This window comes from Plectropomus leopardus, chromosome 11 (genome assembly GCF_026936395.1).
Source record: "Plectropomus leopardus strain MGB_pleo_1.0 chromosome 11, ASM2693639v1, whole genome shotgun sequence".
In the NCBI taxonomy this organism is placed as follows: Eukaryota; Metazoa; Chordata; class Actinopteri; order Perciformes; family Serranidae; genus Plectropomus; species Plectropomus leopardus.
Window position 1 is genome coordinate 6,233,469 of NC_142186.1, and position 24,004 is coordinate 6,257,472.

The window sequence follows — 24,004 nt, forward strand, 5'->3', positions numbered from 1 at the left end:
GAGGACAGCTAACCTAACAAAAGTAAGTCACATGTTCCTCTTATTGTAAGCTGCTATGACAAATTTAAATTTTTCCATCGCTAAGGTGTGATATATTTTGGTGATACCAAAATGAAATTGAATTAATAGAAGACCCTTGTCTAGGTCTTGAACTTTGGGAAGATAAGGATAATTATGCAGTGAATGCTCACTTTGATGACAGATGGGATCTTGGAATTGATGTTGTCGTAAGTAAAATGGAGACGTGTCCTGAAGGAGCACTTGTACAGCAGCGGGTCCTGGTAAAACTCGATCTTGCCACTTGCGTTCCGCTTGTCCAAACACACAGTACAGTCAGCAAAGTTGATCACTTTTCTCAGGACCAGCTCTGGAGCTTCACAAAGAAAAAAGAAAACAAAGTTAATTCAGATTACTTTGCATTTTACACAGAAGATGTTGACACATTATGCATGATACTAAACTACATGTATTAGATGTGTATGCACACTGAAAAATGGACAACTACACAGAGATATCATACTAACAAAAGAGCAGGTCTGATAGTAAATCCTCATAAATGACACTCAGACATCACAGAGCTGTTGTGTAATGTGACATTTACAAGAGGTTCAACCAAGTGGTCTGTGTGTGTGTGTGTGTGTGTGTGTGTGTGTGTGTGTGTGTGTGTGTGTGTGAGAGAGAGAGAGAGAGAGAGAGAGAGAGAGAGAGAGAGAGAGTGAGAGAGAGAGAGAGTGTGTGTGTGTGTGAGAGAGAGAGAGTGAGAGAGAAAGACAGAGTGTGTGTGTGTGTGTGTGTGTGTGTGTGTGTGTGTGTGTGTGTGTGTGCGTGCGTGCATGTGTGTATGTGTGAGAGAGCAAAAGAGAGAGAGAGAGCAAGACAGAGTTGGATGATCATACATCATCACATTCTAAATTGTCACTGACTCACTCACCCCTGACAGACTGATAACAGCACTCATAATTCTCTGAATTATTTTATTCTCTAAACAGTGCCAGTAACTACTGTTGTAACCACCAAAGAAATTCCACAGTGATAACAGTGACTGAAAATGACCACTGGTGTGTTGATGGGCATTTGTGACTCAGAAGAACCAGTCCCTTCTTAAAGGTTATGATGGTAGCTCAAGTTTAAAATAATTGTGAACCCCAGGAATTTTTATTGTACTACTACTACTGAATAAGCACAAACTAAGAAGACTTAAAGACTATAAAAGTCAATTGTTGTGGAACAGCTAAAAGATTTAGAGCAAGTCTGGCATGCTAGGTTTGTGACAAAGCTCCCTGCTAGCTCTGCATCATTCAAGAAAAAGCTATAGGCCATTTAAAAGAGAGCTTAGGCACTTTATACAGAACACACCAATGTGATAAATCAAAGTTCATCATCAAAGAGTTCCATGTAGTCTGTGGGTCTCCCTGTTATGTAGGTCTTGGTCGAGCCAACCATCAAACATCACTGTACTGGAGACTGGGTTATGGCAGTAGACTAGTAGATCAACAGGTCTGATAAGCACTATTCAACAATTGGGATAATTAATGGCATAGGTAAAAGAACTGGTCGACAAGTTGATGTCAATCAGTCTCTCTTTTCAAGGGTTTCAATTTAAGACTGTATAATTAAGAAGAACGGCATGACAGCTCCCCAAAAGTGAAGCCCATTGGCCTGACTCAATCATAAGCACCTTAAATTTAAACGCACAGCTGTCAGTCATGATAAACACTTGAACATACACCTATAAACAAACCCACAAGGTTTGCACTTCCTCCTCTTTTTACAGTGGCATGCTAATGTTTTAAATCGGCCATCTCATTCATCTTGTGGGGTTTTAAATGTGAGCATTTTTCTCTGTCAAAGCCTCACTCTGCATTGGACCTACACATGGTCCAATCACACTGGGCGTCTGAATATGAGACAACTCTGGCAGCTGACAATGGGCATTTACACAAAAACCCATGCTTAAACTTGTCTAATATGTCTGTTTGACCTTAGTTTGAACTAACAAAATTAAACACTTACTGTAGTATATAGGTTCTTGTCTCTGTGGATTTACTAGTTAATCCCCTACCAAGGAATGTAAGCAGCCATTGCTCACCAGTGATGTCCATGAAGGCCCTCTCCCATATATCGTCTACAGTGTAGCACTCCGCTGAGGTGATGTTGACCGACAGCACAATGTCATCTTCCACGTACTTGAGGATCAGGTTGTTCACTACGATGTTCACGTTGTTCACCACACGCCTGATCAGACTCTGGACGTAACCTACAAAAGCAAACACATGAGAAAAATCTTAAACTGCACAATAAGTTCAAATAAAAGATACACAGAAAGCATAACTTGTTACAAATGGACACACATGTACACAGGAGGACATAATAGTGACATTCGCATATGTTTACTAACATGTATCAGGACCATTTACCTTAGTGTTGAGATGCAGTTACAGAGTGAACTCCAGAGCCGCATTCCCTAAAAGTCTAGGCTCAATACTGCTGACCCCTGCCATCCTCATTGGCTCATAAATAAGAGGAGGTCCTGACATGTTATTTTTTGCCACAGTCTATCCCTTGGACATGTAGAGTGAAAGAAGCTAAAAAACCATAAGAAAACATATTTACTCCTTACCCTGCCTGAGCAGCACTACAAATCCTAGGTGAATTTATGAATCTCTGAAGAGCTCTCCTTTCAGATGCAAACTCCTGTTTAACCCAAAACTATGCACATGCTGCCTTAAACATATCCCTCCCAAGCCTCTTAAACCACCGAAGAGTCTGTGTTCACTTAAACATACACAAGATTCATTGGATTAGCATTCACATGCCTTCACACATACAAAGTAAAGAACTTTATACATACCTATACACGATAGTTCTTTTTTTATTAAAGATAATGTTTTGGGGCTTTTATTGCCTTTAATGGATAGGACAGTTTTCAGCGTGAAAGGGGGAGAGAGATAGGGGGCAACATGCAGCAAAGGGTGGCATCTGGAATCAAACCAACAGCCACTGCAGCGAGGATACAACCTCTGTATATAGTTTTAGTTTTATGTTTTATTGATTGATTTTATTAGCTGTACAGCACTTTGACTGAAAGCGCTTTATAAATAAAGTTATTATTATTATTATTATTATATGGGGCGCTGCTCTGTCCACTGAGCCACCAGGCGCCCCATATACAAGATAGTTCTTGAGGGCAGATTAAAACTACAGTCTTAGGAACACTTGAATTGGAAATGAAAGACACATTCTGCTGAAGAAGAAAAAACAACCAATACAGATGAATTTTACATTGTGGTGGCTGCACAAGTTCAAGTCATCATTTGAGTCAAAATTTTAATTCATTCCTAGATATGAATAGACTGGGAGAGGAACTTTGATATTTCTTGTGGTAACACAGGCTGGAGAAATCAATTTTGTAGAATGAAAAAAAAGAAAGAGGAATTAGAAATAGATTCCAGGGTGAAAAGTGGGGGCCGCCTGCTCTGTGGTGAAGAGGTGGAGGGATGTAGCTACCAAGAGTGAGCAGGAGAGAAAGAGCAGTCCGTTAGATTGGGTTTCAGCAGAGCTGGGGGAGCCATCCTGCAGTGTTACTGGTACCTCCTAATGGCCACAGTGACGCCCAGAAACAGAAGCTTTGCAGGAAAAACATACATGCTAAGGTCATTACTCAACGAAGTAAGAAAGAACTTAAAATATTACAGACAGGGGAGTTTCGACCATAAAATATGAAAATATACAGTAATAAATCCTCCTAACCACAGGACCAATGGCATTATTCATTCCTCCCATGTACTGTTAAACATAGTCACTACAAGTTAAAACATATAAACCTTTAATGCTTTTGCCTTATTTTCCAAACCAAATGTTTGTCTTCCTGTATCTACATGCCTGGCCCAGGGCAGAACAGAACCGATAATTAGGTAGAACTAAATGGTGCTGTTGATGAAAATATTTATATGAATTGGTTAACTGTTCTGCCACTTGTACACAGGCCCGGCTATGCATTAGCATAATCCAATTGACAAAATTCTCATGAGTTTGCTGCCTGACCAAACAGAGTGGCAGGAAGAGAGGATGACATAATATAAACTCAACTCATAAACGCAATGTGTGTTCGTGACATTTGTGCGTGGCCTTGCATGCATGCATGTGCTTGTCTGAGTTGGAGTGTGCGCCAGGCTGCTTTCTTGCGTGCATGAATGTGGCGGTGTGTGTGTGTGCTTGTGGTTCTGGGGTCAGTCAGAAAGCTGCTGTCGCACCTGCAGCCTGGGCAGTAAAACCAGCACTTTACCTCCTGCTATTTCCCTCTCTGGATCTAATTTATCCGTGTCAGAGTGTCTCTCTTGCACTCTCTTACACTTGCTATAGCTCTTCTTGCCTCGCACCAAGAAGTCCAGGGCCCCAATCCTTCTCTCTGTGAGCCATCGCGCTGCTCTGAACTTCTGTAAACAATTGACACAGCCAGCACCTGTGCTGCGGCCCACAGGGAAGGAGCCCACTTAAAACTGTTCAACCATAAAATGACTGGAAAAACCAGCTCCTTTATGTGATCTCAGAACAGGCCAAGTACTCTCCTCTGTGCAATACAGGAAAGAAACACTATACTGTCCATGCTCACCATTTTTTTCTATATATGGAAAGTATTAGCAGCTATCACCCTTGCCAGTTATTAGCCATGGAGAGAGGAAGATTGACAAGTCCATCAGACAATAAATGTACTGTAAGTTGGTCCTGCTATGTTATTCTGAAACATAATTAGTGCAGTTAGCAATGTAGCCAAGAGAAAACATGTAGTAGCTAGCTACCGTAAGACCTTGAAATTGTTAAGTATAGTTCACAACCTTTTTAAAAATAGTAGGAACGTAAACAAATTGTCACAAGCATTTCATTTCTACCATGGCAAGTTTACACTGTAAGCCTGTTAGGGCGCCACTTAATTATTTTAGCCGATCTATTAGCTCTAGGGCCTCTTATGGTAAAACTGTAGAGGAACACAGAACCCATCCATGCATGGTACAGCGGGTCTCCTAGACAGAAGAAAGCTCCAGCTGGAGAGAGCTCCAGCCTTTACCAGTATGGGATATTTTCTATCCATAAGTAGCATTTCCCAGTAATACCAGAACAGCTGCTGTATTTATTTGCTGAGCAAAGGCCCCAGTACCAGGACAGCAGTAGCACTGGACCGTGGATTTATCTCAGGAGTGTGTTTGCATTTCAGTCCATGCAAACCTCAATCTCTTTCAATCACACGCATACTTGCACAACCATGAATGAGTGCACAAATCTTGGACACACGCAAAGCAACACAAGCACACACATCTGACCTATAAATTTAGGTGTACGCACTCACATAACTGTATATACACATGCGTTAAATACACAAACACAGCATAGCAAAAGCAGGACTGAACACACCAAATTTCACATTTAGCTTTACCCACTGAACAATGTGCATTCTTTGCTTTTGAAGCAGAATGGAAAATGCTACTTTCCAGACAGCAGTCATTATCTTAAGAAATCAAAATTTGGTCAAAGCATAATTATCTAACAAAATAAGAATGGTTAGGACTGGAATTTGGACCCCATATTTTGTAACCCAGCTCAATGTATTAGTTCAATGAGGAAAAAACTGTTGAAACTGCAAATCTTGAGTATAACTTTGATCCACCCAACTCACAGGTGTCGGGCTAAACCTTGAGACTTGCCACTATTAAATCTCTTTGAACTCATTTAAAACAAAACACATTTTCAACAGTGTGAATAGGGCCAGAGCAGGATTCCCCTGGAACGCAGAAATGCGGTTCTCACAAACAGTGGCCGCTGGTCCCCCACAAGCAGCAGTAAACATAATCACTCACAGAATCGCCCAAGGTGGAAGCACTTGGTCTTTGGTCTTTGTGTGGCTACCAATCCCATGGCATATGAATTAACATCACTATTTTCCACCACAGGGAGAACAGGGAGGATAAATTCATTCAGTATGTGAGAGCTTAGGGCCAAATGACTGGATAATTGCTGGTGGCTGCTTTTTAGTGTCGGCCGTGTTTTGTTTTGGTTGTTTTGAAGGGGAGGAGAGCAGACGCAACACAGAGGTCTGTCGACGTAGGTGCTGACGAAGAGGTAAAACTGGACTGTGCAACGCAATGGTGTTACTGCCAACACAGGTCTTCCCTAACACTCACACTCACACTCACACACTCTCACACACACACACACACACACACACACACACACACACAAATCTACACACACTGCTACTCTCCTACCACCCATCCAAACACATCTGTCTGTCTCTGTCATTGCCAACTGAGCCATAAGCACTAACATGCAGCAACTAACTTCAAATTTGGGGAAGCATTCATGTTGGTTGAATAAGGATGGACACCAGAAAAGGAATGTTTTTTTGTTTTGTTTTTGTTGATGGCATGTCCGACCCAAACTTTCTGCAATTATATTTTTATTCATTTTTCTGAAATAATACAGCTGAAGAGTATCCGCCTAGCCTGCAGTAAGCCCAAATTAAAACAGTAGAGAGAATAAAATATTTTTGGCAGCTGACATATACTTATAGCATTCCTTTCATATTTTTGTACCGTCTTGTATATGTAATATCTATATAGTAATAATAATTTGCATAATAGGTAAACAGGAGTGTTTAAAGAAGCTCTTGACAGCCTCTTATAAACCCCAGCTGATAGCAGATCCATTAAGACCCCTTTGTGTAAGACTTGCAAATTACTGCCTTTGGTGACCCCTTAGACCTCTTAAGTGGTATTATAAAAACAGAAACAGACAGTGGAGCTAGTATATTCAGGGATAAACAGTATGGAGAACATTACATTACATGCCATGTAGATTATAGATATTTTCTTCGGTTGAAATGGAAAAGCTTCTCTAGAGGGAACCATTTGTATCTATACCAGAGGACTACATCAAGACTATAATAGACAAATGAATGTCTACGATGTTGCCTAGTATGAGCATTGCCATGAAATGTTGTGCTGTGTCCACACTTTCCAAAAACATCCTTTATTTAACTACATTAAAGACTTATGACAGGTTTGTTTTGTATCTTATTCTTAGGAAAACATCCTCTGTCTGAGTCATAGCAGGTTAGTTTTACCTCATCTACCTTTTAACCTCTACCTTTTAATTAGAAAGGCTGGGATTACAGCATTCATCTGCTTCCTCGGTGTTATTGAGGTGCTGCAACCTTTGACCACAGAGTTGTCTCTACAGTCGGTAATGGGTTGAAACAAGGTCCACCACTGGGACAGTGTGGATTGTGCACGCAAATTAACAGATACCCTAAAAAACATACACACAGACACACACACAGAGACGCACACAGACACACACACGCCTGGGGGATCTGTTAGAGGCAGGCCCAAAGGGAGATGCTGGGGTGTGAGGCACCCTGCTTTAACAGCTGGGGAGAGATATTATCTCATAACATCAGGCCTGGAAATGGATCCTCCCCAGATACAACCAGCCAGGAGTTTAGGTTCATACATTCATGCATAGTAGGGCTCTGGGAGTGAACCTAATGGTTGTGTGTTAGACGATGACCTAGCTCTTAAAGCTCAAAACCCCCATCTCTCTTTCTTTTTCTACATTTTTGTCTCTCCAAAAGCCATATCTTTTCTTCATATTTTAGTCTCCTCCTTGCCACCTTGTTTTCACCTTTCTGTTTTCTCTGGAAATGTTTTGCATGCCCCGAGAACTTTTGATGGGTTCTATTTTTTTCCACAAAATGCTGTGTCTTAGAGGTTGGTTGGTAAGTATCGCAATAAGATAACAGAGGTTGTGTATCCATCTATATTTTTACATGCATTTGAATAAGATTCAAAGGATAAAAGTTTCATGTCTGACATGAGGTCTGTGTTTCTTCCAATCATTCTCATAAGACAAATTCATAAAAAAAAAAAGTCATAAATATTTTTAAAAGGCCATTATATTGCCCCAGTTGAACAAGGCTATTCTTTGTGAGGTGCAGTAAAGTAGTGGAGTAAGTCAGGCATGGAATCCATGGCCCTGTAGGAGGCATGTGGTCAAGTGGCCTTGTTGATAAGAGCCATCATTGTGTGATTTATCACGGACACATCCCCCACGCTCCCCCTGGCTGATTTACATTGGTGAAAAATGCAGTGTTACACAGCTCAACCCAAAAAGAATATTTTTCACAGTGTTAACAAGTATTACCTACATTTGAATCTGACACTGACCTCTGCAGGCACTGTGCTATAACAAGCTAGTGTATTTAAATCAATTTATTTGGTCTCTTTAGCATTCTAAGCTTTAGCATTCTAAAAGAACAAAACAAGATTTCTCCATAGTGTAATAGCTCCTAATCTCCATCTTACTCTGTGGCTCCATCCTCCCCCACAGAGGCCATGCCTGCCCTGGTGGTCATACTCTGAGGAGGGAGGTGGAATAGCCTCACTGGCCCCAGGGCCATCACTCACCTGGGGGCAGGTCCGGGTCGCTGGGGGCGGCCTGCTGGAGGCGGCGGGGCTTGGCTACGGCCTTGGAGCTGTCTGAGACACTGCGACTGGTGGAGCTAGAGCCGCTTTCGTGGTCATCCTGATGAAAAAACAAACAAGAACACCCCTGAGGATAGGTAGTGAGGTAAACACAAGTTCTACAAAACACTCAACAGAGCTATTGCATTTAGATTTTCTCTGACGGTTCAGGATAGTTCAGGTCAGAAAGTAAACTTGATTAAAAAATGGGGTGACATTTTGTCGGGCAATGGCACAAGTGGTACCAGCTTAATCCATTATTTTCTTTTTAGTAACTTGTGGAGTTTAAGATATTAGCAAGCACACTAGCACACATATCCCCACACTTAAGTAAAGTGGATTACCAACCAAATCATATAAACTCCAGTTTTAAGAAACAAAGTAACCAGTCTAATCTGTCACCTTCATCTGGTTATTGATGATTATCCAAATACTGGTGTGCATGTACAAAGAGTATCTTTTCTCCTGCATGGCTGTGTGTGTAATTAACAGAGGGGCAATCAGGGATCATCTACTCCATAGCACTGTTTTTTAGCCCCCCTTCACACCAAACCTTCCCATTAACCTTCCTCCCTATCCCATTTAACAACCATCGCCATGGGCTCTACAAATAAACTCTGGTCCTTGGATGAGGGTGAAGGTCTCTCCTCCACAGCAGCACATGTCATCTGCACTCAGAGACCAGCGGCCTGTTAAGCCCAGGAATGTAAGTACAAGATCTGTGTGTCTGTTTATGTGTGTGTAGGAATGACGATGAAATGGACATCCCCTTCAGAGATGAGCCTGAAGATAAACAAAATCCGTCAAGATGCAGGATGAGGAGGTTATTTATTGGTTTAGCTTGCAGGGTGCCTTAACCCTCTGTGACTAAGACATGGCGTGCAATTAAAACAGCAGGGACATGAGGACAAAACAGGACAGACAGACAGTGACTGTTACTAGATCAACTGCTGGGGTAAATACAACTGTAATTTAAGATTAGAAAATCAACATCTGCACTAAAATAGCAATGTGCAATGTAGCATTATGTTTAATACACTCTCCTAAAGCTTAAAGCATAAAACTAAGGCTCTCATATCTGATGTCATCAAGTAACAAACTCTGGAGAAGCTCCATTAACAATAAAGAGACTGACTTTGTGGACTTGTAAAATGTCTACAAGCAGATTGTCACCTTCTCCAGAGGGTCTTGGTCATCTTGTTTCCAAGTTTTAGTGGAGGTTTGCTGCCTTTTTTCCAAGTTTAGGGTGGACTTACATGTTCACAGCTTTTAAATCAACAGTTCATTATCAGAGATTATGGGACTAAACTGAGATAAATCTGTTTTTGCATGCAGACGTCAGATTCAGCATACTGTACTGTACAAACCGTTTCAACCATGAATCATTGATATGAAGAATCAGGGATAACACCCAATAAAATCAAAATCAAAGCACAAAAGACAAACTATGACTATTACAGCTAAAGTTCTACTCCTCTACAACTACTATTTGTAATTCAACAAATACCTCATATTCATATTCACAGTAGACATAAGCCTGCAACAGAGGATGGTAGGAAGAAAAGAAAAACAAATATATTAGAACCATTCTAAAAAAAAAAAATAGAGAAATCAGGAAAAAGGTTAAGAGTTGTGTGAGTTAACCCCCAGTATGGCATTGATTAGAGGTTACTGCAGCACTGTAACCTTTTCACAGTCAGCCGGGGCAGTAAGTTAGTCAGGCAATCTGGACAAAGAAAGGGGGCGATCACATGTGTTTAGCATTTAAACTAGGGATCAGCGTGGCAGAGTGTCTCAGGAGTCACTCCTTATCCTGACAAATGTAAACACTGAAGGTGTCAAAACCAAATATATTTGGCTACTCCAGGCACACACACTTTATTCACACATGCTTAAAGGAGCAAATGAAAGCCTGTAGCCACACCTTTCATACAAGTCACATGTTGCATGTGCTGTATATTCACATACCCAACAAAATTAACTAAAATTCCCTGGTTCTGACATTATTAAATGACAATAAACCCCTTTCTCTCTGTGTGGTTAAGAAATGAAGATTAGGTTTTAAACATTACTTTGCATAATTTGAGCTGTGGATACACTGACAGAGAAGCAAGAATTCCCCAGTGTGGTAACATAAACATGCAATTGCCAAAAGAGACGAGAGAGGCTCTGGCAGAAATATTTACACTTTGCTTCAGTAAGGGCCTTTGCGGTTGAGCTGCACTATTCAAGAAGTTTCTCCCCCATCAGAGAGTGGTGGGAATTGGTAAACATGAGGGTAAGAATAATAAATACTTCATCAAGGTTCCAAAGAATAGAGATTGGCAAATAATAAGATGTAAATTTTTTTGCTCATTATTCACACTTCATTTGTTAACTTGTCATCACTTCAAACGTTGCATCTGCAATATTTAGAGATACCAGAATAAAAAAAGAAAAAAAGGCTGTTCTTTGGATGAGGTAAGTTTATAATGATGAGACGTGCTCCCATGTTGAGGTGTTTAGTTTACATCACAATACACTGCTTGAGCACATTAGAATTAGAAACAGTCTCCCTCGCCTGTGGACTCTCATATCTATACCTAAAGGAATGCTGAGCCCTGCAGGCCAAGAGTACATTGAGTTCAACAACTCAAACTGCCACTAAAGAAGAAGACTGCCAAATTTGGAAGTAGCGCAATTAAGCGCTCAATGTCACCGTGGGCAGTGAGCAATTCTCCAGAGGCGTAAAATGCCTTTTCAGAGGGAAGCCCTGGGACAAATGAAGCCTGCCTCAGCTGCTGCCGGGTAAACTGATCCCTCCAATGCCACGGCAGGGCACAGGACAAGGAGGGAGGGATGGAGGGATAGAGATGGAGGGAAAGACAGAGGGACCAGGAAAAGGAGGGGGTTGCTTCCCCTGCAGGCATGTCAACTCAGCTGTTGACTAAAGATGACGGTAGCAAAAAGGAAAAGAGAGACAAGAGACAAAGAGATAAGTAGAAAGCATAACAGTGAGGGAAAGTGAGACAGTGAGACAGAGAGTAGCTAAAAGACAGGAAGAGTGAGAGAGACTTGGAGACAATGAGACCAAAACGGAGGCACAAAAAAAAAGGAGCAGGTCCTGGAAGTGTGAGTGACAGGGAAGGGGGACCCCCTACTCTGAGGGTAAGTGGGCACCCATGGAGGGTTAGGGCACAGGAAGGCCAGGCCTGACCTCTGTCCCCCTGCAGACGTCTGGCTCAGTCAGGGACTAGGAGGCAGCGTGTTGAGCCTGTCTGGAGGGTCGACCCTCATCTGAGCTGCTCAACACATTAGCCGAACCCCGCCACCACCTCCAGCTATTAGAAACAGCACCTCTGCAGATACTGTCACAGTTGCCCTTGTAAAAACAAACAAGCTATAACTCACAGATACCAGAACCCGGTTTAATCTAAACTGCCATGGGCAAGGTAATGTATATGTAAACTGTGATGTGACGAAGTAAAACTACCAAAAAAACAAATGTATTTTGTTAAGACGACCATTACAGGATACAGCAGGCACAAATTTTCACAGTTTGATGTAATGACACCGAATATGACATACTAACTGAAGTTGTCCAATTGACTTTTATTTGGAATTGATATGTTTTCGGGGCAATTGTTTAAACTGTTTCAAATATAAGCATTACACACACTTTAAAATAATTTTAGCCCACTGAAAATAATATATGCATTACTCAGCGTAAAGTGTGTGGGAAAACAGAATAATGGTCTTACTGCAATTGCTTGTCATTTGAGGCTTTCATTTTGACATCTGTTGGCCTAAAAAAAAACAAAATTGCCATAGTTTGTTTTTTAAGCCTGACACACATATCTTAAAAAATAAAATATGACATTTGATTTTTTTCCCTCCACAAATTACAAAGCAATTTTTCAATTTCAGTTGAATACACAGGAAAAAAAATGCTGGCTGGGATTAGCAGCCGACTACCCTTCATGCCTGCAACTGGCTGATCTTTGAAACCCAAACATTTTTAAAACTGGTCAATTTCACACAGTTTCAGCAGATTAATGGCTGCATGCAGAAGACCATTGCTGCATAAACACGCTTTTTGTTATTGTTGTTTTTCCTCTGCAGGTTGCTGGCGAACTCATGCTGACATCAAAGCAGCAGGCCTCATGATTGGAGGCCAGGCAGTGGAGGGCGAACGCCTATGGAGTGAGAAAATAAATGAAGGAAACCCAATAGCTCCTTATCTCAGACAGAGCCCCCCTCCTCCTGCAAATCACTCATATACACACACAAACACAGACACACTCACTGAGTCTGACAAGCAGAGGCCCTGTCCCTCATGTCAGGGCCCACAGAGCACCATCCCCGAGGAGGATCCAGCAATCAGACCTCCTCCTTCTACCAAAACACTCACACACAACGTTTGCCATATAATAAAGAAATAATAGAAAACCTCTTGAATACTGTCTGGCAGTGAATAGTAGGAGACACTGTGGGTGTGATGGATTTCTAGTTGTTTTTCCAGAACAATACTCAAAACAATCCCTGCTGCCATGATACACACACTCCAAGATCAGCAGTGAGCACACTGGTCTGCTCTTGAAGCAGTGCCTCTTTTCTCAGTGCTATTTGATTTCCTCTGTCCTCCTCGCTCTTACAACTTGACCTGTCCTTATTCCTTATGACTTATCATTCCGTCCATTCCCACTCTTCGTCATCCCTTCTATCTGCAACCTAAGTCTTTTTTTACAGTTGCTTGTAGTCTGTTGTTATCATCTACTACATCACTTTGTTCACTCTAGACCTTCTTGTCCCATCAATAACCAGCTAGTCTGAAGCTTGTTTTAACAGTGATGACTCTGTTTCCCATAAGAATTGTTTCCAGCTGGCACCGCGAGGAATGAGACGTGAAGAGTGGATCAGTGTTTAAACATACAGTCACAGTTTGGGATGGTTCCAGTAATGTCAAATGGTATGCAGCCACTTTTTTTACACTTAAGCTGCTCGGCCCATTGATGACGACCCCACTGGAATGTAAGCTGAAGAGAACGGAGCTCATCGCAGTTGACTCAAATTACCTTTTCTTTAACGTCCCTTGGCTTCGAACACATCCATCAGCTCAGCTAAAAATTAGCTGCTAATGGGTTTTTAATGAAACTGAAACAAATGCAGAAAGCCATTACAACATGATTAAAGACAGTGGTTTCATTTTCTCCTCAAACGGAGGTAGACTAGAGAAGGCTGCTGGCAGAACTGTAGGGACAGAATTTCACACACTCTACAAAACATTCAGAAGACTCACAAATGAGGAAAACTTCTTAATATTATGTTCTTCAAATATGCACTATGAACGTACATTATATATTTGCATACAACACCACATATAAAAGCATGTGCACAGTGTAAAATATAGCCTAGATATAAAGACCCATACTCTAAAAGCACAGCAGAGCTGTGCAGCTGGAATCCATGGCAGATTGGAGGGATTAGAGCCCGAAATGAGCCCAGATGAATATCACATCGTGTGACATTCTGAATAATTATCTCAATGAAAACCGCTCATTACAAAAATGTGGCCTCTCTCGCTCTCCCCTTTCCCCTCTCCTCAAGTAATTAAATCTACTACTGGGAAAGAAAATCCACAGTTTCCTTGCATATACTGCTGCAATAGTGAAATATTACTGTCCTGAAATGTACATAATATGCTTCAGTTTTTGAATTGAACTGGAGTATTCGGCAGCCTTGTTCCTCTGAGGAAATATTTAAGTCAGTGTGAGTAAGTGTAAGATCAGTTCAGACAAAGTGCATCTTAAAACAGCTGTATAAGACAGAACACATTTATGATGATGAGTCTGAGCCAGCACTGTCCACACATGGCTCTCAACATGGAGGTGGCTGATACAGTGGCTAGCAGCTAATGATGAATGGACTTGCACTGGTATAGTGCTTTTCTAGTTGGGTGAGCAGTCACTTTTGTATCAACACCATCGCCATAATTAGCAATAACTGCCCGAAAATGCCATCCAAGTGCAGTGCAGAGCAGTGGCAAGTAGCTAGCCAGTGGGATAAACACAAGGGAACTAACGTGCTGAGATGCACATGCGGCAGGACCGTCTAATACAACAAAGAAGAGAAAAGCTCAGATTATACAACACACAGAGGGAATGTGAAGTGTTTCTAAGAAAAATGCAGCAGTACATGGAAATTACATCTGAAATGATCGGTAATCACTTAATAATTAGAACTTTTATTAAAAAAGCAAATAGGTATGATTTTAAGCACAGTTATAAAATCCTGCTAACTATACGTGCTGCTTCCTAATGTCAAAAGTATAGCTATTGTGATTCTTACATGAAGGTATTTTCCATGTCAGTTTTCTTCTGTTAACCCACATATCCACCTCAGATGAACAAAATATCCTTGACTTCATTTAAAGGGCAGAAAGTCCATAAAAATAAGCATAGCACCTTAGTTTACTTGAAAATCTTATTTTTCTTTTTAGTCAAATGTATTATCTGTGATTTGGGTTTTTTAAAAAAAAGCCTTCATACCTACCATATATTTTGAGCAACCACAGCAGAGCATAGACAGATGTGTGGGGTTTTTTCAGTATAATTTCAAAAGGCTGTGTACAAGGTCTGTAGTACCAGAAGTGTAACTAAGCACATTTCATCACTGTTTAACTGTTAACAGTTAAACTGTTCAAACTGTTCAACTGTTAAACTAAAAGCAATGGGTTAATTTTCCAAGCATAAGCCTTCTTTCTTTCAGAGGTACAACAATCTTACATGTTCGTTAAAGAGGGGGGAGTAGGGACGTGGAAAAGACTCCAATGCATCTGCCAAGAGGAGAATGCACAATTACAAAACTATTTCACTCTAAAGCGGGAGGAATCACAATGACAGCACTGGTGATGTAATGCTGGAGGTCTCTGCCAAGAGTGCCTCCGCTGTACCCAAGTCAAACTGGCTGTGTTTAATATCTGCCTCCAGCATGCCCAGAATAACAACAAAGACAAACAGGGATTCCAGTTGTGGACTAGACCTACTGGCAGCTACGGGGGGACGTCGGACTTCTAAGTATTTCATCTGGATATCTTCGGACAGCCATTGCATTATCTTCACCTGAGACAATACAATTGTACATATGTTTTACCAAGGGATATTAAAATATCTGCACACTGTTCGGAGTAAAACCACCCGGGCTGAGCCTTAGGGCTTTGTGTCCTCTACAAACCTCTTCAACACGTTTTTTTTATGCAGTCCTACAACATCTCAGCAGCATGGACCAATCAGTGCCATTATTTTCCATTATTAAATGTAAATAATCACGTTGAATTTTAGCTCTACTATGAACTCATGACATTATGTAGTATTGATTTAAACCCCAAGACCTTTTCTTGAGTCTTAGAAGCAAACCTCAAGTAATACCAGCAGAAACCAATCTTGTGTTTACGGTACAGTAGCTGTTGCTGCTCCAGTTAAAGTGTGCATAATTCTCCATTAATCTAGCAAATCTCAAAGCCAGTGTATTCATGCATGAAATCGGTTTCATTGTTACAAAATAGCTATTCTGCTTATTATTTCCCCACAACAGTAAGCAGGTCAGCAGTAAGACATTACAAAGCAGAGGGAGCACTGAGGTCAGCTCTCTTTCATCCTTGCTAACAATGTTTGTTTTCCACAATTGTTGTTCAAACAAAGGATTTTAAGTCATAGTTACTCCAATCCCGAGACTTGATTAAAAGCCAAGAACAGGGAATTCAGCGAAGCCAGTAACTAGTTCTGATGTAGGTGCCGTGATGGAATTTGGAACCAGGCTGAGTAGTCAAAATCGCTGCTGTCTCCATTTTCCTTTCATTAGAGCCCACTGAAATTCTGTCCAGTGACCTCTTGATGTTAACATAGCATGTTTCTGCTGGTGACCTGTACTTTAGTATTATTGCACCTGACACATAATTGTTGTCTCAATGATGAAAAGGAGAAAACTGAGAGAAAAGGACCAAAGAAAAAGATTGAGAGAGAGCAAACAGTGTGAAAAAAGAGTGAGGAAAACAACAGTTAGAGAACAAAAAGCCAAGACTGAAAAGAAGAAAAATAGGAGTGAGAAAACAGGAAAGTGGGGGGGAAATCAAAAGAGAAGGAGACAGAGAGAGAGAATGGGAAAGAGGGAGAAATTGTTCCTGATTTAGATCTGAGAGGCTCTGGTCCTTCAGATGTCTCCATCAGCTAACCACAAGCCCAGGCTGAGCATGTGAGGCATGCTGCTTACGCTGGCACAGCTACCCCCTAATGCTAATAACTGCAATGTGTTAGCTACAATAAAACACTCCACGTAGACCCCTGACACACACACACACACACACACACACACACACACACACACACACACACACACACACACACACAACCTTAGTCAAGTTAACTATGACACACATGGGGGAATTCCCAAACACAGAGAAAGCTTTTAAAATAATTAATCTAACCTGTTAATTTCTAATCCAAATAATAACCACAATCCCCAGTTATTTACTAATCAATCATGTAGTTTATCTATTCTTGCAAACCACTGTTTCTTTTCTACATGATATGAAATGAATTAATGTTCTTTACAAGTGAAAAAGAAAATATGCATCCTAGAGATATTCTTTTTATTTCCATGAGATGCTGAAAATTAAATTGGCCAAGACCCGATTTTAACATAAACTGCCGTCAAAAACGGAATCATACCTGATCCAAACTTTGCCCATTATTTCATACGCTATATTAAGCACATTATACAAGACATAAGCACCCCTTCAACGATGTAAGCACCAGCCTCCAAGAGCAGCGCAAGCAGTGGCTGAGGCTACTCTGACAACTTAATTGCACATGTGAGGTGCAGCTGGAAGGCACGGACTGTAGGGGCCTAAGTGTTCTTGGAGAGTATCAATGTTCTGAAACCAGCGAGATAGAATAAATCTAACGGATAGAAACGGGAGAGGACTTTCCGTCAATGTTGAGAAATACCAAAGCCATATTGCAAGAGGTTTGAGCACGCAAGCGGAATGCAGCAGGCCTCATGTTTGTATAGCTTTTATACACCAGGTTCCAAAGCAGCTGAGGTACTGTCAACATTCATCAGCTTACTTGAGAGATGGAAAACTGTCAACCTCACTCTGGAGAGAAATCATTTCAATTTCATCCTTGTAACATATTGGAGTGTAACCCAGTCCTTGTCCATGGACCTCTTATTGTCTTCATCAGCATAATGAAAGAAGACATTTTTCATTTCTTAACTTAAGTCTGGATAGCAAACCAATGACACAATAGCCAGAGTGCAGTCCTCAGTGTTGAAAATTAACATTTGACTGTCTTCCATACCTGGACTGTACACATGTCTGCAGCATAATGTGTGCAATGTTATTAAACTTTAATTTCTGAACACAGCTTGCAAAGTTGAATTTGGCTGGAGCTAGCAGGATTAACCCTGTATTACTGCTGAAGTGCTGGTTTGGGTTGTTTTGAGCTGTTCTTTGAGTTTCACATCTTTCCCAAATTAAAAATATATCAGAAATCTCCACAAGTTGTGCTAGAAAACTCAAAAGACAAACTTTCGTAGAAAGCGGAGGCCAAACATATTTAAACATTTTAATTTTCAGATCCTGTGTTTCATTTTGAGGTCATGACTTGAAATCTTAACTTCAAAAGTTCAAATATTAATTTCAGTTTTATGAAACATAACTAGAACTCAGCCTCATACTCCTTTACATCTTTGTGATGCTGTATCCCAACCAACCAGCATCCCAAGATTTACTTTGTGTTCTGTTATCAGCTGGAAATTACAACTGTCACAAAGTTTTTTTGAAAGACTGGGAGCAAATACAACTTAAGTAACTTTAAACAAGAAATACTGCCATTGTCAAGCCAGTGTTACACTTCTTCAGGATCTGCTGATGATGTTTATTATCTTTTAGGCTAACCATATGCATTCTTTACACAACCCTCTTTTCTTCTCTCCCCCACCATGGAAAGTGGCATGTTGAGCAATTATTCATAATACATTCTTTTTCTCTTACCCACACATTACAAGCACCCTGACCAGCCAAGATAAAAGCAAACACTACCAAAGCCAGCCCACTCTGTGGTAAGTGGAGCCTTACTCATAGACTATCACAGAAAGTATCAGATGTGTATTCCTCCGTACAGCTGTATAAAATGTAGATCTATAAATAGAATTAAATTCAATAGAGAGGAAAAATACAAGATTTATGCTCATAGAGTTTACTAGTGACTAGCTCTGCATGCATGATTTTGCATCACCATTTCTATAATAAGAGTGAAATTATTCATAGGTCAAAGGGGTGAGGGTCTGCTAAATGGAGCACACACTCACTCTGAGACATAAAACACAGACCACCCACAGTTTGTGTAACATAGAGTCATACACGCCTACCTTTCTCCACTGAGAAATTATACACAGAGGCACCCAGTTACTGTGTTACTCCTTTTTGTCACTTTCAGTCTCACCCCCTGAGAAAAAAATATGCATCTCTATAAATGTGGTTAGAGCAATTACATGATGAGGGAAATAGCAGAAAATGACCTAAATCTGGACACCTGAGCCTGTGCAGCGCCCACAAAACAAGATGAAGTTAAATATATTAAACAAAAGCCTGTTGTGTCACACTCACACACAACACAAAGACAAGGAAGTTTAAAGCAATATTGTGTTAGACATGTTTCCTAATATAATGCATTCTTTTCCTATAGTGTCTGTTTAGATTTAAGACTCATAAAGCATTTGGTGTTCCTAATTGCAACACAATATCATCCCAGCATTTCTGTCTGAAGAAAGCTAATAAAGCAAACATTAGCCTTAATTGCAAGGTAATCGTTTCCCAGACTGCAATATCACCAGGAGCACCCAGCACGTAATAAGCTCCATTGAGGGATTGCTGTCCGGATGGCCTGAGAGCAGGGATTAAACTGTGGAGCGGCAGCATCCTGCCCATGGTGTATTGATGACCACTTGACTCACTAGATGCAGGAAGCCGTTGGGTTTAATTTTTCCCCCGACAGCTTTCCTGTGTCTGAGGACTGTCTGAGGAGCTGAAGTAACCTCATCCCACCAGGAACCCAAAATTGCATCAAACCTCAAAGACAACGCAGTGCAATGCTGTGGGCTGTGTAGCATTGCCTGACTCACAGACAATGGTGACTGAGTGCAAGCGCTTCTGCTGGAATGACACACTTGTGCATTGCCTTGTGCAGATGCTTTAAATTAATTTGGAATGCCAAACAGAGGCCAGTGCAATGGGTCACTTAATGTTGAGAACTTGAATAAGGGAATAGACAAATACAGCAGCATGATTGTATTATCTCCTGGCACGATGTTTTGTTTGAAAACATTTATTTGGCTTGTAGACAGACTGCATGATCATTATCTTAACTATTTTGTTCAACGTGATCTAGACTTACTGACCAAGATATTTTAGCTTCATTACAACATGGAAGCCTTCCTCAGGCTGATCAATCCCGTCACCAAGTGGGTTGGCTTGAGGCAACTAACATAAAGTGCATGTGACAAAGATGGCAGGCACTCTCATCTCTGGTCACAGCCATCTCACCACTGTCATCAGATCCAGTCCCAACTAAAAATTTCTGCACACCCCATCCGTACAGCAACATAAGAAACAATTGTTCGAGGGCAAATTAGAAGATGGGTCAAAATAAACAATGGATGTGAGCTTTTAGGATAGGTTTACATAAAGGCCTGATAAATAGCCAAACCGTAAACAATCTGGAGATTTCATAGTCATAGCTATGGACATGCTGTCAATGCATGGCAAAACATGAAGACATACAGGGGCCTAAACACATAGATTTTTTCAGAACACATATTCTCTGATCTTCAATTTACTTCTGTCTCTCTATATACATCTCTCATCAGAACACTTGCTCTGGCTTCCAACCTGCCCGAGGAATCCGCAGTGTGCCAACATTACCCCATCTTTTTATTATTTACAGTCAGAGATGGGTTTTGTTACTGCTACGGGGGGTTGGATTCAAGGAAAATAGATTCTCCAAAGCTCCATGTCTGCACCCTCCATCTCCTCAGTCCTGAAGACAAGGCCCCGCTGAGCTGATGATCAGACAGATTTATGGTGCAATCTCTGTAAGCCATTTGCTCCCTGCGAGCCGGAGAATCAAAGGCAAGATTTCCGGATGGCATTGGGACAGAGATTATCCAGTTTGTGCTATCTGATTGCAAACTTCCACGGGCTGTTTTCTTTTACTTGTTTAACTTTTTCCTTTGTGTTGTCTGACTTGTGAAAGATGATTTGCACAGGCACAAACAGACTGGATCTTATTTTATATTCAATGGAGGCTGATGGTGAAGCTACATTTCATTGCATGTTTACTAGATGACACAATGACCACTTTTTAATAATAAAGATCTCATGTTTTTCACTGTCATTTGAGAACATGTTCACACTCTGTCAACAAGAATTACCCATTTCAATTTAGACCAGGAGGTAAAGCATAAGTACAATATACCACCACAACAAGATTAACGCAGATACAGTCTGGTAACAGTCCTTACATCCCAGGTTTCCTGTTTAGTGGGTTGTGGATTTAACCCCCGGGTGGCCAAACCACACTTTAAGGCAGTAGCATTCAAAGTGTAACTCCACGACAAAGTTTTTGATATTAAAAACTATTATATATTGGATTTTTGTTTTACTTCAGAAGCCAAAGTGGCAAACTTTTCTCTTGTAGGTGGTAGATTTAGCAACAGAACAACAACTTGGGGTTTTTAGGGAGTCCTCAAAAGGGGGTTCCCTAATTCACATGTATTACCCATTATTTAAGAGCAATGAGGCCTGGTGGTGTAAAGCCCTAAAAATAGTTTGGAAGGAATCTTACAGAAGAAAGGGCCTAGTTGGACCATATGCCAAACCAACAAGTCTCAGAGGCACCTCCCCAAATCATCTTGAGGCAATGCATCAATCAGAACCTCCACATCAGTGGCAAATGCACTCAGCGGCCATAAAACTCCCAGATCAAGCAGCGAGCTGAGCCAAAACCAGAAAGGCTCTCCTCGGTAAACCCAAGCCCTTATCTTTGTCTCGTAAAAAATAAAGAGAGCCTGAGAGTGTTATGATCCACACTGTAACTGCTGTCCAGCCAGTTCCTCTCTGTCTTTGCTGATCACACCTCATCTTCAACATCTGGAGCAGTTTACCAAGATGTCAAGGAGGAGGAAAAAAAAAGTGCCCGTAATTTTGCAACATTACATCAATGTTAGCTGTTAGGTCTTTTGTTAAGGCCTGCCAATTTTTGTTACTGTTACAACTAGCTACAAATACAAGAACAAAAGTCCTAAAAACAGCCGCACAATAAATTCTATCTCAGGATTTATCCATCTCCTCATTAGAGGAGGAAGCTTGGAGGCAGTAATGCCTTAAATCAAATGCTCGGTATCACATCACAGAGCAGCTCCAATCCACCACATCTGAGTTAAAAGGCTTAAAATGACAACCGCCTAATGAAAAAGATTCAATATACCAAATATAGAAAAACTGTCCTGGATGGGAATAGCTTGGTGTGAAACTGGTAAAAGCAAAGATTGCTGCTAACTCCTTCCATAACATTTCCATGGAGAAAAGAAAGTACTAGATGGAGACCTTATGAGTTCTATTAATAACCCCAGGTTCCATAGGGGCCCTGTATATAGAATGACAGATTTTAAAACCATTGTTTTATCCTGTGCGGCTCTTGACATTTTCAGATTGCTTTTTAATTTAGAACGGGCTCAGATCAAACAGTTCATTCATATCAAGTAACTCAAGAGGGGCCACGTTGAGTGCGTCTTTGCGCAAGAAGAAAGAAGTTAAAGTTGACTACTACAAAACCCTTTCATCCCCATGACCAATCTCCTGTTACATACATTGAGCTCTTAGGCATAGACCAGGGCTTAGTCTAATTTCACATGGAGATGTCCACACTAATTATTCAGCTCATACATGAACTACAGCGATTTACATTTCTGGAAACTGAAACTGACTATAAAATATGAGGGCAGAAATATCTCAATTCACAATGAATTAGAAAACTAAACAAAAGTGGTTGTGATCTGAAAATAGAGATGTGCACTGAAGAAAGTATGTACAGTATCTAATCAGTGAATAATGCAAGCAGCCTTAACATGATCAAGAAAGATTTCCAGGCTTGCTTCAGAGCACCATGTGACTTAAGGATACAATATGAGCCATATTTAAAACCTAATATATTTTGTTTGTAAATGGCTTCTAGTTTGTAAAATGAATGTCAAAAACAAGTTGACAGCATTTTTTCTATTACTCCACTTTCTGCACTACAAGTCCTCATTACAGCTAATTTTAAGCAATTACACTGTCAGCGGGAGCTGTAATCTCCAACTGCCGCTAAACGCCCAAATTTCCACATTTGCTGGAAACTATAATTGTGAGCTGCTCTTGGTGTTTTGCAGATGGGCCCTATTGAGCAATCTGAATATCCCTAATATTACCCAGTTCCTCTCGAGGGGAAACACGAACATTAAAAAGGTCCAAATAATTCCGGTCAAATTACACAACCCTTAATGAACTTCAAAAGACGTACGGATGTTTTTACAGGCCAGTGCTCAGGCTTTAACAGTAATTATGAAAACAAACCATATTAATGATATCATTTATCATTTCCACACTTTGGCCGCATGAGGCCCACCGCAAAGTTCCTGTCTCTACTGGACAAAAGAAACACATGTAATCTACTAAATTTAAAATGTAAGATTTTCCATTCACAGATCATTTTTTTCAGCTCTTTTAAAATTCCTGTAGGCCATCGCCCAAATTACTTGAGGGCTTCAGGGAGAACTGTCATGGCCCACGTTTTGCATACACCTATGCCAAAGCCTCTGCATCCCTGCAGGAATCTGATTAAAACAGGACCAGGGCCTGACATGTATATGAACAGGATATCTAACCTCCAGAGAAATATAATCTTGTTTCTGTGAGACTAATGTGTCAAGGGTCCTGCAGACCTTTTGCTTCAATCAAGGAAATTCTCTTGGTCAAAGGTAAACTGCTACCACAGAGGTGACATGGCAAATATCACCGTCATGTAATGTTCCAACAGTGGGGAAAGTTTAATTAAGATGAAATAAAGGTAATACAAGTAACCACACTACACAAATCCAATGCATATAAGTAATGGGACTTTGGCTTAAGAACACAGTAGTCAGCCTCCCACTCACAAAGGAGAGAAGTGTAGCGGCTCATTTAAATTCCACATGCTAGAAGGACTTCTGTTGTAAATCTGGCTTTGCTCCAAATTATGTCTCGTGGGTGTACATACCACTGAATAATTTGTCCAAATGTCTTTTGCAATTCCCCCAAAATCTTTTCTTGACTGGGAGCCTTTTAGAAAACATCTGTAACAAATAGTTGTTTTGAGACTGCATGCATTACACCAGTACCAGTACTGGTACATGACCTTAAGCTGTGTACG

At 40.8% G+C, this 24,004-nt stretch overlaps 1 protein-coding gene across 4 annotated transcripts in view; it reads right to left on the reverse strand.

The window, feature by feature from the left end:
* vps13b (vacuolar protein sorting 13 homolog B) overlaps positions 1-24,004 on the reverse strand; it is a 392,967-nt gene that overhangs the window by 363,002 nt on the left and 5,961 nt on the right. For all 4 annotated transcript variants that reach the window (XM_042490601.2, XM_042490600.2, XM_042490605.2 and 1 more), the window contains exons 4-6: positions 8,460-8,577; positions 2,090-2,257; positions 192-373 (exon numbers count right to left, since the gene is read on the reverse strand). In XM_042490601.2, the coding sequence (XP_042346535.2) occupies positions 192-373; positions 2,090-2,257; positions 8,460-8,577 (468 nt within the window). The remainder of the gene's footprint in view (positions 1-191; positions 374-2,089; positions 2,258-8,459; positions 8,578-24,004) is intronic.